Genomic DNA, 15,358 nt, shown 5'->3' on the forward strand with positions numbered 1-15,358 from the left:
AATATTTTGATTTATAATATATTGATTTATGTTGGTTTATTTATATCTTATGTATACGTTGCGCATGCGTGAATGAATATATTTATTAAATATTGACACCCAATAGTGTCACGAGTAATGAAACAATATGTGGCGCCCCGATGTATAATCCGCCTTTGGTCGGGGTGTTACAGATTGGTATCAGAGCTCGTTGACTTTAGGATAGGTGGTTAGATGTAACGACCTAGAATACCTAAGAGTCCCTTCTCGCGCATGAGAGAAATCTCATGTTTGCGCGCTTATTGTTAATTACTCGTTATTTATGAATATGCTCGCGCTTGCGCAGTATATGATTTTATGATTTATTTCGCGATATTTCGACTTTTGCTGAATTTCGATTTTTATTGATTTTTCTTGCATATTCGTTTGTTGGGTTTGAAAATCCGAAAAGTCATGGTGATACATGAATAGTTGATTTTCAATTTCCATTTACGATTATGTTCTGAGGTTGGAGACTTGAAAAGTCATGGTGATACATGAATTGTCAACCTCCCATACTCATTTTCTTGTATATTTTATATTGAAGATTGAAAAGTCATGGTGATACATGAATCGTCAATCTCCAATACTTGGTTGCTCGTATATTTTAAATTGGGAATTCGGAAAGTCATGGTGATACATGAATTGTCGATTCTTGATTCGAATTTGTTACCTTTATTAAGTCTGCATTTAGGGTCATTTATTTTACTTTAACTTTGGACAGTAACTGACTCCGTGAAACCAAGCTTTTCGAGGTTATACTTTGTGCTAAAACCAAGATATTAACTAAAATTAAAATTTTTATAGAATGCCTCCGCTATCTCGCCGATTTCAGAGAAGAGAAGCCTCGCGCATGCGTAGACAGCAACGTTCCCAGGAAATGGCCGCCGCGATAGCCCAAGCCTTGAGCCAAAACAATACCTCCAGTTATAACATTAAGTCCTTTAACGCGGGTAACCCTCCAAAGTTCACAGGTCTTGAAGGAGCCACCGTGATGCTCCAATGGCTCGAAAAGATTGAAAACACTTTCCTCCACACCCAATGCCCTCATGACAGACGAACCCTATATGCCTCCAGTGTCCTGGAATCCAGAGCGCTTACATGGTGGAATGGAGTAGCCCATGCGCGTGGCGCAGAAGCTGCTTCCAGCATACTCTGGGAGGAATTTAAGGATCTCTTGACGCGAGAATTCTGCCCCCCCAACGAAGTAAAGCGCCTGGAGGAAGAATTTTGGAACCTGAAGCAATACAGTGGAGAAGCGCGCGAGTACGCGACGCGCTTCCACGAGCTAAGCTTACTGGTCCCTCACCTTGTTACCCCTTCACGCCGAGCAATCGAGAAATTCCTTGGGGGTCTCCCCATGGAAATTCAAGATTCTGTATGGGCCAGAAACCCAGTAACCCTCTCTGACGCCATCGAGTTGGCCGCTGTACTCAGCGACAACCATGTCAGAGCAGGAACTCTGTTCCTGCGGGGATCTGAAAAGACCAAACCCACCAAGACTCTCCCTGAACCAACAGAAACCAAACCTGAACCCTCAAACCGTAACAACCTCAAGCGCAGGCGCAAGGCCTATGCGCTTACCAACCCGCCCATTGTCCAGCAACCCACCTACCAACCTCCAGTTTACACGCCTAACCCTCTGTCAGCCTACCCAACTCCCCCTATAGTCCACAACTATGCCTTAACCAATCCCGCACTCCCTGCCCCGCCACCTAAGAAACCTTACACAGGAAATCAACCCTTTTGCCCAACCTGTAGACTTCACCACCCAACCCAAACCCCGTGTCGACAATGTAACCGATGTGGCCGCGTTGGTCACTCTGCCGAATACTGTAGAGTCCCTCTCGCCAACCCAATTGCGCCAACACCACCAGTCTACCCGCAGAACCCACAACCAACCTACCAAAACCCACGACCCAGGTCGTGCTATAACTGCGGTGATCCCAGTCATTTCCGGAACGCGTGCCCAAGGCTACAAGTGCAAATCACACAAGCGAATCCGGTGAACCAGATTTCAAACCAAGTAACGCGTGGACGAGCTTTTAACATAACCGCGCACCAAGCGCAAGCGAATAATGACGTAGTTAATGGTACATTTTTACTTAACGGATTTTATGCTTCTGTACTTTTTGATACTGGCGCCGATCGAAGTTTTATCTCTCGCGCCTTCGAGCAGAAGCTTGCGCGACCGCGCAACGATTTAAAAGAAGATTTTTCAGTTGAATTGGCTAACGGTGAAACTATTTTAATAAACTCTGTGATTAAAGATTGCACGCTTAACCTTAACGAAAACGATTTTCTGATCGACCTCATCCCTATGCCTCTTGGAAGCTTTGATGTTATCATTGGTATGGACTGGCTTTCGCATAATCGCGCCGAAGTTATTTGCGCCAAGAAATTGATTCGCATACCTCGAGAGAATGGTGATCTTCACATCTACGGCGAAAAACCCTCCAGTGGTCTTAAGCTTATGTCTTGCGCCGAAGCCCAAAGACTCATGCGGAAGAAGTGTATTGCATTTCTAGCCCATGTGGTTAAACCTGCTGAAGAAAAGAAGCTTCGCGATATCCCTGTTGTGCGTGATTTCCCTGAAGTTTTTCCTGATGATCTTCCTGGTATCCCTCCCGCTCGTGAAGTTGAGTTCCGTATTGATCTTGTCCCTGGTGCTTCACCCGTAGCTAAGTCTCCTTACCGTCTTGCACCCGCTGAGATGCAAGAATTGGCCAGCCAACTTCAAGAGTTGACTGCTAAAGGATTCATTCGCCCTAGCTCTTCGCCCTGGGGTGCTCCGGTGTTGTTCGTTAAAAAGAAAGATGGATCGTTTCGCATGTGTATTGATTACCGCGAGTTGAACAAACTCACCATTAAGAACCGGTATCCCTTACCGCGTATTGACGACCTCTTTGATCAACTCCAAGGTGCCTCTTGTTTCTCGAAGATTGATCTCCACTCTGGCTATCACCAGTTGCGCATCCGCGATGAAGATGTTCCGAAGACTGCTTTTCGAACTCGTTATGGCCATTTTGAATTCTTGGTCATGTCCTTCGGTTTAACCAACGCACCCGCCGTTTTCATGGATCTAATGAATCGGGTGTGTAGGCCTTTCTTGGATAAATTCGTGATTGTGTTTATCGATGATGTTCTGGTGTATTCTAAGACCAAGGCCGAGCATGAGCAACATCTTCGGTTGGTGTTGCAAAAGCTTCGAACCGAGCAGCTCTATGCTAAGCTTTCCAAATGTGAATTCTGGTCTGATGAAGTACAGTTTCTTGGTCATGTTGTTAACAAGATGGGTATTCATGTCGACCCATCCAAGATTGAAGCAATCAAGAACTGGATTACGCCATCCTCTCCTTCTGAGATCCGTTCCTTTCTGGGCTTAGCTGGTTATTACCGGCGTTTCATTTCGAACTTCTCAAAGATCGCTTTGCCTTTAACAGCTCTAACGCACAAAGGTAAACCGTATATTTGGGGCTCGAAGCAAGAAGAAGCCTTTCTATCGCTCAAGCGATTGTTGTGTGAAGCTCCTGTTCTTGCGCTACCTGAGGGTAATGATGATTTTGTCGTGTACTGCGATGCCTCCAACCAAGGTCTCGGTTGTGTTCTTATGCAACGAGGCAAGGTTATCGCTTACGCATCAAGGCAACTCAAGATTCATGAAAAGAATTATACAACTCACGACCTCGAACTTGGTGCAGTTGTTTTTGCCTTGAAGATCTGGAGACACTACCTTTATGGTACTAAGTGTATCCTTTACACTGACCATAAAAGCCTTCAGCATATCTTTGATCAAAAGGAACTTAACATGAGGCAACGCCGATGGAACGAACTCATCAGCGATTACGATTGTGAGATCCGGTATCATCCTGGTAAGGCTAATGTGGTAGCCGATGCGCTCAGCCGAAAACCCTGCCAGCTTAACTGTATCTTGCCGCGCACCCAGCTTCACTTCGCGCCGATTCAAAGCAACCTTGAATCGCGTATTCGTGACGCGCAGCGCGCATCCATCAGTAATGGTAACCTTCGCGCCGAGTTAGCGTGTGGCGCGGAAGCGCACTTTGTCCCTAATCTGAGTGGAATTCTCTGCTACCTCAATCGCATCTGGATTCCCTTTGATGAGAATCTTCGCGCCGATATCCTGAGTGAAGCGCATAAATCTCGGTATTCTATTCATCCTGGCGCTGATAAGATGTACAAGGATTTGCGCATTACTTATTGGTGGCCCGGTATGAAGAAGGATATTGCTGTGTTCGTAGCTAGATGCCTGACTTGTTCTAAAGTAAAAGCTGAACACCAACGCCCATCTGGTTTGCTCGAACAACCTGAAATTCCTACGTGGAAATGGGAATGTGTAGCGATGGACTTTATTACCAAGTTACCTTTGACAGCAAGCAAACATGATAGCATTTGGGTAATAGTGGATCGTTTGACTAAGTCTGCTCACTTTCTGCCCATTCGTGAAAACTACCGTGTTGAGCAGCTCGCGCAGCTTTATGTCAAGGAAATCGTCTGCCGCCATGGTACTCCTTTGAGCATCATATCCGATCGCGATGGCCGTTTTATATCTCGCTTTTGGAAATCTCTCCAATCTGCGCTAGGAACTCGTTTGGACATGAGTACGGCATATCATCCTCAGACTGACGGTCAGTCTGAGCGAACTATTCAAACTCTTGAGGATATGCTCCGATCTTGTGTTCTTGATTTTGGAGGTAATTGGGATTCACACCTGCCTTTGATCGAGTTCTCTTATAATAACAGCTATCATTCCAGTATTGGTATGGCCCCATTTGAAGCACTTTATGGTCGTAAGTGCCGCTCCCCGATCTGTTGGAGCGAAGTGGGTGAAACTCAAATCACAGGACCCGAACTTGTTCAAGAGACAACAGATAAAATCGCCAAGATCCGTGATCATCTGCTGACTGCCAGAAGCCGACAGAAGAGTTACGCAGATCGTAGGCGGAAGCCTCTCGAATTTCAAGTTGGTGATCTTGTTCTCCTCAAAGTGTCGCCTTGGAAAGGTGTTGTCCGCTTTGGGAAGAAGGGTAAGCTTGCTCCTCGTTATGTTGGTCCATTCAAGATTCTCGCGCGTGTGGGAAAAGTTGCCTACAGACTTGACCTGCCACCCGCGCTCAGTAATGTGCATCCAACGTTCCATGTATCCAATCTCAAGAAGTGTTTAGCTGACGAGAACCTTCACATTCCACTTGATGAAGTTCAAGTTGATGAAACTATGCATTTCGTTGAGAAGCCTGTTGAGATTATGGATCGCGAGGTTAAGCAAACCAAGCGCAGTCGTATCCCTATCGTGAAAGTTCGCTGGGAGTCCAAGCGCGGAGCCGAGTTTACATGGGAAAGGGAAGATCAAATGAAGATCAAGTACCCGCACCTGTTCTCTGCGCAACCTACTTCGAAATAAATTTCGGGACGAAATTTCTTAAAGTAGGGGAGACTGTGACATCTGCCCCGATCCGACCCGACCCAGGTACCCGTTTCTCTGACCCGATCTCTTTCTTTTATGATTTAATATTTATTTATACTTATATTATACTTTTAATAATAATAATATATATTTTCCTTCCCGCCTCTCTCTCTCTTTCTCTCCGCCGTCCCGTCCCTCTCCTTCTCTCTTTCCGCCTTGTTTCCCTCTTTTTTTAACTCTTTGCTTGTCCTTTGTTCCTTCCCGCCTAAGGTTGTCTGCGCAGCTCCACGCGCCAGACTCCTTACATGGAAGCCTGCGTGAAGACATCTTGTTCCTGCGATGCGTGAAGAGAACTCTTCTCGCAGCGCGCTATGAATGTTCTTCCCGCGATGCGCTTAGAATTCTAGGCTCTTCTCGCAGCGCGCTATGAATGTTCTTCCCGCGATGCGCTTAGAATTCTAGGCTCTTCGCGCAGCGCGCTAAGGATTTGTGATCCTTCCCGCAGCGCGCTAAGGATTTGTGATCCTTCCCGCAGCGCGCTAAGGATTTGTGATCCTTCCCGCAGCGCGCTAAGGATTTGTGATTCTTCCCGCAGCACGCTAAGGTTTGTTGTGCCAGCCTTCGCGCTCGCGCACTCAGCCTTCTCGCGCTTGACCCTTTAGTCTAGTCTTCTGTTTTATCCAGCCTGTATGCTTTTGTGTTGTCTTATCTTCTGAGCTGTTGACCTAACCTATCTAATGTCTGAATAGTTACTTTCGGCGCAGCATGCGTACCAACCCCATTGGTTGGTAGAAAAAGTGACTGACATTATCTTTTGAGATCTGCTTTTTCATGCTTTATCCAGTACCTTTATCTGATCCGCCCATGCTTTTTACTGTTCCCTGTCAGCTTTATCTTGCCCCCTGCAGCTGCCATATCTTTTGATATCTTTTGTTATCTTTTGTTTTGTCTTGTTCTGTTTGTCTTGGAACCTTTTCCCCTTTTCCAGGGATTGTGTCTCCTAGGGTTTTCTCTATAAATAATAACAATATTTTTCTAACACTACACACACAAAACACTTAATCTCTCCTGTTCTCTTGCTCCTTGCTCTCTCTGCCGCCTCCTCTCTGCCTCCGTCTTCCTCCCTGTTCTGTCCTGCTTTTCCGGTAATATATATATATATATAATAATTTACTTATTAATTGTGCTAACTTATAATCAAGACTTAAAACAAATCATTAAAACAATAATCTTTAATTATAGGTTAACTTGTGCTTGTTTAAAGTTGGTTCTTGCTTTATCTTACACCGCATCGTTTATCAAGTGAGTAATCTCGTACCTAATCCCTTTTTGCTTTTAATGTTTTGGGATGTTCATGTGTTCATACAAACTTAGAGTCTTAAACTTGTTTATGAGCTTTAGTCGCGCAGTATCCCATGTGTTGAGGACGTTTACTTGGCTGTTTATTTGTATGTGTGTATCATTAACCGCTTTGTTCGGCCTATTTCGAAGTTTTCATGGATCCATTAGATGAACACGGGAGACCTATCGTTTACGGTTTTCTTGTTTTACACTTGCACAGATGTTTTCTCGTTTTTGTGCTCAATTGGGAGCACGGATTGAACTATGAACTATGAGCTATGATCTATCTAGGCTTGATCACAATCTGATTACACCCTTGTTAAACACCAGACATACACGTGTTGCGCGCAGATTTATTGTTATCTATGTATTGTATTAAACTTGATTTCTCACCAACACGCAAGTGTTTGACGTTTATTTTAACGCATGTTCAGGTTTGCAGTAGCTGTTTTGGAGCTTGTGGACACATAGGACGTTTTTACTTTTGGACCTAGATTAAAATGTATCAAGACAAGTTATTGCTGTTCGAATATTTTGATTTATAATATATTGATTTATGTTGGTTTATTTATATCTTATGTATACGTTGCGCATGCGTGAATGAATATATTTATTAAATATTGACACCCAATAGTGTCACGAGTAATGAAACAATATGTGGCGCCCCGATGTATAATCCGCCTTTGGTCGGGGTGTTACAGTATCCCTCCCGCTCGTGAAGTCGAGTTCCGTATTGATCTTGTCCCTGGTGCTTCCCCCGTAGCTAAATCTCCTTACCGTCTTGCGCCCGCTGAGATGCAAGAATTGGCAAGCCAACTTCAAGAGTTGACTGCTAAAGGATTCATCCGCCCTAGCTCTTCGCCCTGGGGTGCTCCGGTGTTGTTCGTTAAAAAGAAAGATGGTACGTTTCGCATGTGTATTGATTACCGCGAGTTGAACAAACTCACCATTAAGAACCGGTATCCCTTACCACGCATTGACGACCTCTTTGATCAACTCCAAGGTGCCTCTTGTTTTTCCAAGATTGATCTCCGCTCTGGCTATCACCAGTTGCGCATCCGCGATGAAGATGTTCCGAAGACTGCTTTTCGAACTCGTTATGGACATTTTGAATTCTTGGTCATGTCCTTCGGTTTAACCAACGCACCCGCCGTTTTCATGGATCTAATGAATCGGGTGTGTAGGCCTTTCTTGGATAAATTCGTGATTGTGTTTATCGATGATGTTCTGGTGTATTCTAAGACCAAGGCCGAGCACGAGCAACATCTTCGGTTGGTGTTGCAAAAGCTTAGAGCTGAGCAACTCTATGCTAAGCTTTCCAAGTGTGAATTTTGGTCGGATGAAGTACAGTTTCTTGGCCATGTTGTGAACAAGATGGGTATTCATGTCGACCCATCCAAAATTGAAGCAATCAAGAACTGGATTACGCCATCCTCTCCTTCTGAGATCCGTTCCTTTCTGGGCTTAGCTGGTTACTACCGGCGATTTATTTCGAACTTCTCAAAGATCGCTTTGCCTTTAACAGCTCTAACGCACAAAGGTAAACCGTATATTTGGGGCTCGAAGCAAGAAGAAGCCTTCCTATCGCTCAAGCGATTGTTGTGTGAAGCTCCTGTTCTTGCGCTACCTGAGGGTAATGAAGATTTTGTCGTGTATTGCGATGCATCCAACCAAGGTCTCGGTTGTGTTCTTATGCAACGAGGCAAGGTTATCGCTTACGCATCAAGGCAACTCAAGGTTCATGAAAAGAATTATACAACTCACGACCTCGAACTTGGTGCAGTTGTTTTTGCCTTGAAGATCTGGAGACACTACCTTTATGGTACTAAGTGTATCCTTTACACTGACCATAAAAGCCTTCAGCATATCTTTGATCAAAAGGAACTTAACATGAGGCAACGCCGATGGAACGAACTCATCAGCGATTACGATTGTGAGATCCGGTATCATCCTGGTAAGGCTAATGTGGTAGCCGATGCGCTCAGCCGAAAACCCTGCCAGCTTAACTGTATTTTGCCGCGCACGCATCTTCACTTTGCGCCGATTCAAAGCAACCTTGAATCGCGTATTCGTGACGCGCAGCGCGCATCCATCAGTAATGGTAACCTTCGCGCCTAGTTAGCGTGTGGCGCGGAAGCGCACTTTGTCCCTAATCTGAGTGGAATTCTCTGCTATCTTAATCGCATCTGGATTCCCTTTGATGAGAATCTTCGCGCTGATATCCTGAGTGAAGCGCATAAATCTCGGTATTCTATTCATCCCGGCGCTGATAAGATGTACAAGGATTTGCGCATTACTTATTGGTGGCCCGGTATGAAGAAGGATATTGCTGTGTTCGTAGCTAGATGCCTGACTTGTTCTAAAGTAAAAGCTGAACACCAACGCCCATCTGGTTTGCTCGAACAACCAGAAATTCCTACGTGGAAATGGGAATGTGTAGCGATGGACTTTATTACCAAGTTACCTTTGACAGCAAGCAAACATGATAGCATTTGGGTAATAGTGGATCGATTGACTAAGTCTGCTCACTTCCTGCCCATTCGTGAAAACTACCGTGTTGAGCATCTCGCGCAGCTTTATGTCAAGGAAATTGTCTGCCGCCATGGTACTCCTTTGAGCATCATATCCGATCGCGATGGCCGTTTTATATCTCGCTTTTGGAAATCTCTCCAATCTGCGCTAGGAACTCGCTTGGACATGAGTACGGCATATCATCCTCAGACTGACGGTCAGTCTGAGCGAACTATTCAAACTCTTGAGGATATGCTCCGATCTTGTGTTCTTGATTTTGGAGGTAATTGGGATTCGCACCTGCCTTTGATCGAGTTCTCTTATAATAACAGCTATCATTCCAGTATCGGTATGGCCCCATTTGAAGCACTTTACGGTCGTAAGTGCCGCTCCCCGATCTGTTGGAGCGAAGTGGGTGAAACTCAAATCACAGGACCCGAACTTGTTCAAGAGACAACCGATAAAATCGCCAAGATCCGTGATCATCTGCTGACTGCCAGAAGCCGACAGAAGAGTTACGCAGATCGTAGGCGGAAGCCTCTCGAATTTCAAGTTGGTGATCTTGTTCTCCTCAAAGTGTCGCCTTGGAAAGGTGTTGTCCGCTTTGGGAAGAAAGGTAAGCTTGCTCCTCGATATGTTGGACCATTTAAGATTCTCGCGCGTGTAGGAAAAGTTGCCTACAGACTTGACCTGCCGCCCGCGCTCAGTAATGTGCATCCAACGTTCCATGTATCCAATCTCAAGAAGTGTTTAGCTGACGAGAACCTTCACATTCCACTTGATGAAGTTCAAGTTGATGAAACTATGCATTTCGTTGTGAAGCCTGTTGAGATTATGGATCGCGAGGTAAAGCAAACCAAGCGCAGTCGTATCCCTATCGTGAAAGTTCGCTGGGAGTCCAAGCGCGGAGCCGAGTTTACATGGGAAAGGGAAGATCAAATGAAGATCAAGTACCCGCACCTGTTCTCTGCGCAACCTACTTCGAGATAAATTTCGGGACGAAATTTCTTAAAGTAGGGGAGACTGTGACATCTGCCCTGATCCGACCCGACCCAGGTACCCGTTTCTCTGACCCGATCTCCTTTTATGATTTAATATTTATTTATACTTATATTTTACTTTTAATAATAATAATGTATTTTCCTTCCCGCCTCTTTCTCTCTCTTTCTTTCCGCCGTCCCGTCCCTCTCCTTCTCTCTTTCCGCCTTCTTTTCCCTCTTGTCGCCGTCCCGCCCTTACGCCTTGTTTCCCTCTTTTTCTTCTAACTCTTTGCTTGTCCTTTGTTCCTTCCCGCCTAAGGTTGTCTGCGCAGCTCCACTCCAAGGAATCCTGCGTGAAGACCACCTGTTTCAGCGATTCGCGAGACGAACTCTTCTCGCAGCGCGCTTAGGATTTGTAATTCTTCTCGCAGCGCGCTAAGAACGGTAGTTCTTCCCGCGACGCGCTAAGGATTTGTAGTTCTTCTCGCAGCGCGCTAAGAATCGTAGTTCATCCCTCGACGCGCGAAGAACTATAGTTCTCCCCGCGGCGCGCTAGGAATTTTAGTTCCTCCCGCGGCGCGCTAAGAAATGTGATTCTTCCCGCGACGCGTTAAGGTTGGTTCTGTCTGCCTTCGCGCTCGCGCACTTTTGCCTTCGCGCTCCAGCCTTCTCGCGCTAAACCCTTTGAGTTTTCTTCTGTTTAATCTAGCCGTTTGCTTTTGTGATGTCTTATCTTTTGAGCTGTTGACCTAATCTGCTTTATGTCTGAAAAGTTGCTTTCGGCGCAGCATGCGCACCAACCCCATTGGTTGGCAGATAAAGTGACTGACATAATCTTTTGAGATCTGCTTTTGCCATGCTTGACCAGTACCTTTTTCTGAACCGCCCATGCCTTTTTACTGTTCCCTGTCAGCCTTTTTCTCTTTTTCCTTGCTGCCATATCTTTTGATATCTTTTGCTTTTGGAATCTTTTGCTTTTTGAGATCTTTTCCCCTTTTTCTAGGGATTGTGTTCCCTAGGGTTTCTCTATAAATAATAGTATTATTTTTCCTAACACTACGCACACAAAACACTTAATCTCTCCTGTTCACCTTGCTCTCTCTCTGCCGCCTCCCTCTCCGCCTCCGTCTTCCTCCCTGTTCTGTCCTGCTCTTCCGGTAATATATATATATTATATAATAATTTACTTATTAATTGTGCTAACTTATAATCAAGACTTAAAACAAATCATTAAAACAATAATCTTTAATTATAGGTTAACTGGTGCTTGTTTAAAGTTGGTTCTTGCTTTATCTTACACCGCACCGTTTATCAAGTGAGTAATCTCGTACCTAATCCCTTTTTATTTTTAATGTTTTGGGATGTTCATGTGTTCATACAAACTTAGAGTCTTAAACTTGTTTATGAACTTTAGTCGCGCAGTATCCCATGTGTTGAGGACGTTTACTTGGCTGTTTATTTGTATGTGTGTATCATTAACCGCTTTGTTCGGCCTATTCCGAAGTTTTCATGGATCCATTAGATGAACACGGGAGACCTATCGTTTACGGTTTTCTTGTTTTACACTTGCACAGATGTTTTCTCGTTTTTGTGCTCAATTGGGAGCACGGATTGAACTATGAACTATGAGCTATGATCTATCTAGGCTTGATCACAATCTGATTGCACCCTTGTTAAACACCAGACATACACGTGTTGCGCGCAGATTTATTGTTATCTATGTATTGTATTAAACTTGATTTCTCACCAACACGCAAGTGTTTGACGTTTATTTTAACACATGTTTAGGTTTGCAGTAGCTGTTTTGGAGCTTGTGGACACATAGGACGTTTTTTACTTTTGGACCTAGATTAAAATGTATCAAGACAAATTATTGCTGTTCGAATATTTTGATTTATAATATATTGATTTATGTTGGATTATTTATATCTTATGTATACGTTGCGCATGCGTGAATGAATATATTTATTAAATATTGACACCCAATAGTGTCACGAGTAATGAAACAATATGTGGCGCCCCGATGTATAATCCGCCTTTGGTCGGGGTGTTACAAAACCCTCAAAAGGGCCATTTGAAAACTTAGTGGACTATCATTTGAAATCTTAACCTTTCAAACAGTTGTTTGAAAGTTGTGGGTGATTAGATTGCCGCTAGCATGTGTATAGTGTGCCCTTATTAAGAAATTTACTATATAGATGGTGAAAATTACATCATTTATAATTTTAAGATGACCTCTTGATTTATATGAACTTCGTTGTTAAAATATACTTTTTTTTCTTCACAACTTATTAAAATTAACATGTAAAAAGACTTTAAGGTGTAAAAAGTTGTTAACAAACTTTTAAAGAAAAAAAAGTAAAAAACAGAATTGGTTATTACAATACTTATTTGCACCCCATTAAATAAAAAGACCTAAGAAAAAAAATAAATATATGCAGTGGATGGAGCATCTACGGAGGCATTTTGCGTCATGTGAAGCTGTGTCAGCATAAAGGTTTTTTACAGCAAAATGATGTAGTGGACTGAGCCCCTTCGGTTATTACCCAATTAATGTTTTTACATTTTTTTTATTTTTAATAAAAAAAGAATTATTTTTATTATTAAAAAAACCTGATTTGTTAAATGAATAACAAGGGAGACACTTTGTAAGAAATACTCCAAACCCAAAGCCTAAGACGCCCCGAAAACGACGCACCCAAACATTTTAGGGCGTTTTTATAGGCTGAAAACGCCCCACTACACATGGTTGGTTTGAAAGAGTAAAGACCGTAGTCATCAAGTAGAGAAATGAGACCCCAAAAGTCAACAAGGCTGACGTACCCCACCACCACATTAAATCTCGACCGTTCATTTTTATCTCTTCAAATTAACCCCACTCTCTTAACCATAGTTAACTCTTAACTCGTCACATGAGTTAACTAACCCCACCACCACCTTATATATATAACCCCCATCCACCATACTAAATTCTCATAATATTAAACATTCTATGCAACAATTTTGTTAACAAAAATTTGCTATAAGTTATTAAGTTTCTCATAGAACAAATTTCATTTGAAAATTTGTTCACTGAGTGATCATAAAATGACGGAAACGAAGCGTTTCAGCGTTGGTTACGCGTTGTTACAGAAGAAACGACGCAGTTTTATTCAGTTTTCACTAGTTAATCTAGCGAAAGAGCGTGGTATCGATCTTATCAAGATCGATACCGACAAACCACTAGTCGAACAAGGACCGTTCGACTGCGTGATCCACAAGATCAACAATGAAAGCTGGAGGACACAGCTGAATGAGTACTCTAACCGCAACCCTGCCTCCATTTTAATCGACTCGCCAGACGCCATCCAGCGGCTGCATAACCGTGTTACCATGCTGCAAGTAGTTGGGGAGATTGAAGTAGTTGACTCGGATGAGATGGCCACTTTTGGGACACCTAAACAGGTTGTTATTAATGATTTTATAGATATGGAAGATATTAAAGATATGACATGTTTTGGATTGAAGTATCCGGTGATAGCGAAGCCGTTGGTGGCGGATGGGAGTGTGAAATCGCATAAAATGTCGTTGATATTCGATAAAGAGGGGTTCGAGAAGCTGAAGCCACCAAGTGTGTTGCAAGAGTTTGTTAATCATGGTGGGGTGAAATTTAAAGTGTATGTGGTTGGGGAGTATGTGAAATGCATGAAGCGGAAGTCGTTGGCGGATATAAGCGAAGAGAAGTTGGGAAGTATGCGTGGTTCGCTATCGTTTTGCCAAGTTTCGAATATTATTAATGTGAAGAATGAGGAGATGTATTACAAGAGTTTGGAAGATGCTGAGATGCCACCAATGGGACTGATTCATGGGATTGCACACGGGCTGCATAAGGCGATGAAGCTGAATTTTTTCAATTTTGATGTGATTAGGGATACCCGAGTTGGGAACCGGTACCTTGTTGTGGATATTAACTATTTCCCGGGGTATGCTAAGATGCCTGGTTATGAATCTGTGTTGACTGACTTTTTTTGGAAGGTTTTGACCAAGAACAAACCGACGAAAATGGTGGATAATGCTGTGGATGAAGTGGAGGAACAAGAGGCCTTGGAGGTCTAGTAATGCCTGCAGGAAGCGAATCGGGGTCGGTTTTGATCTGGAGTTTGTTAGTAAAAGTGTTATGTTTAGGGTTGTTGTCTTTTGTTTTCGGTTTTCGGTTTTCGTTTTGGTTAATGTGTTGATTATGTAGATGTTGTGTTTTTCTTTTGGTATAGGTACTTCAGATAGGGTCTGGAAGTTTAAATAGAGTTTAGGTTGCTTTTAAAGGCATATTGTAATAATTGTTTACGAACTTTTATAAAATGTGCCTTGTGCCCGCTTTAGTGGATGAATCTTGCGTTTTTGTGACGTTTATTATGACGAAGTTGTGTTGTCGGGTTGTTTAGTGAAATGTAATGACTCGAGTTCGTGACTGCATCATTAATGATTAAACTACTTGGTCTGTTCTTTCTATGTCAATAGCTTTTAATATGTCACGGGCTTACGGTTATACCAAATTGTAACTTTTTTGCTTTGATACGCCGCTATATAGTGTGTTAGATGCGAGAATCCACGTGTTTATGACATGACAGGCGTGCCGGTGATTGAATATCAGAATGAAGAATCTTAGTTTGCATAAAGTATCTACAAGTAGACATTACTATATACCTTTAGCAACTTGTTCTCATCACAACATTAGCTTGTTTCTGTAGATGGTTCCTTCTGTCATGCTTTCTGCTGATAAAACTAGATGCTGGGATTTAGCGCGTTAAACTAGATGTTTTCGGCTAGTACTGTATGGACCCTTTTTTGATATTAACCTCAACTTGTTTCTATGCGGGCTGACGTGTACAGTAGACGAAATCGTAATTGGAATAAACAGGTAATAATTAGATTTCGTCACGTTTGAGCGTTAAATGCGATATCTTTACGTTTATTTTGTCTGCATCGACTGAAGTGACGTTTTCCTTGCTGATCCTAACTGTGTGCGGTGTATCTTAGATTTCAACACGTTTGGATTGTTAAATGCAATGTCTTTACGTTTATGTTTGCTGCACCGACTGATGTGACG

The 15,358-nt window shown here is 43.2% G+C and overlaps 1 protein-coding gene across 1 annotated transcript; it reads left to right on the plus strand.

Annotated features, from left to right (window-relative positions):
* The first annotated feature begins 13,359 nt into the window (after nucleotides 1-13,359).
* Nucleotides 13,360-14,367, plus strand: LOC143634797 (inositol-tetrakisphosphate 1-kinase 1-like). Its single transcript, XM_077102788.1, has one exon. The coding sequence runs from the start codon at nucleotides 13,360-13,362 to the stop codon at nucleotides 14,365-14,367; it is 1,008 nt and encodes a 335-aa protein (XP_076958903.1).
* The last annotated feature ends 991 nt before the right edge of the window (nucleotides 14,368-15,358 follow it).

Source organism: Bidens hawaiensis, unplaced genomic scaffold (genome assembly GCF_021521415.1).
Source record: "Bidens hawaiensis isolate Kalapana, Puna unplaced genomic scaffold, B.hawaiensis_p1.1 tig00007248_1, whole genome shotgun sequence".
NCBI classification, from domain to species: domain Eukaryota; kingdom Viridiplantae; phylum Streptophyta; class Magnoliopsida; order Asterales; family Asteraceae; genus Bidens; species Bidens hawaiensis.

Excerpts from the sequence above, each read along its gene's own strand:
- LOC143634797 (XM_077102788.1), top strand. The coding sequence starts at position 13,360 with ATGACGGAAACGAAGCGTTTCAGCGTTGGTTACGCGTTGTTACAGAAG.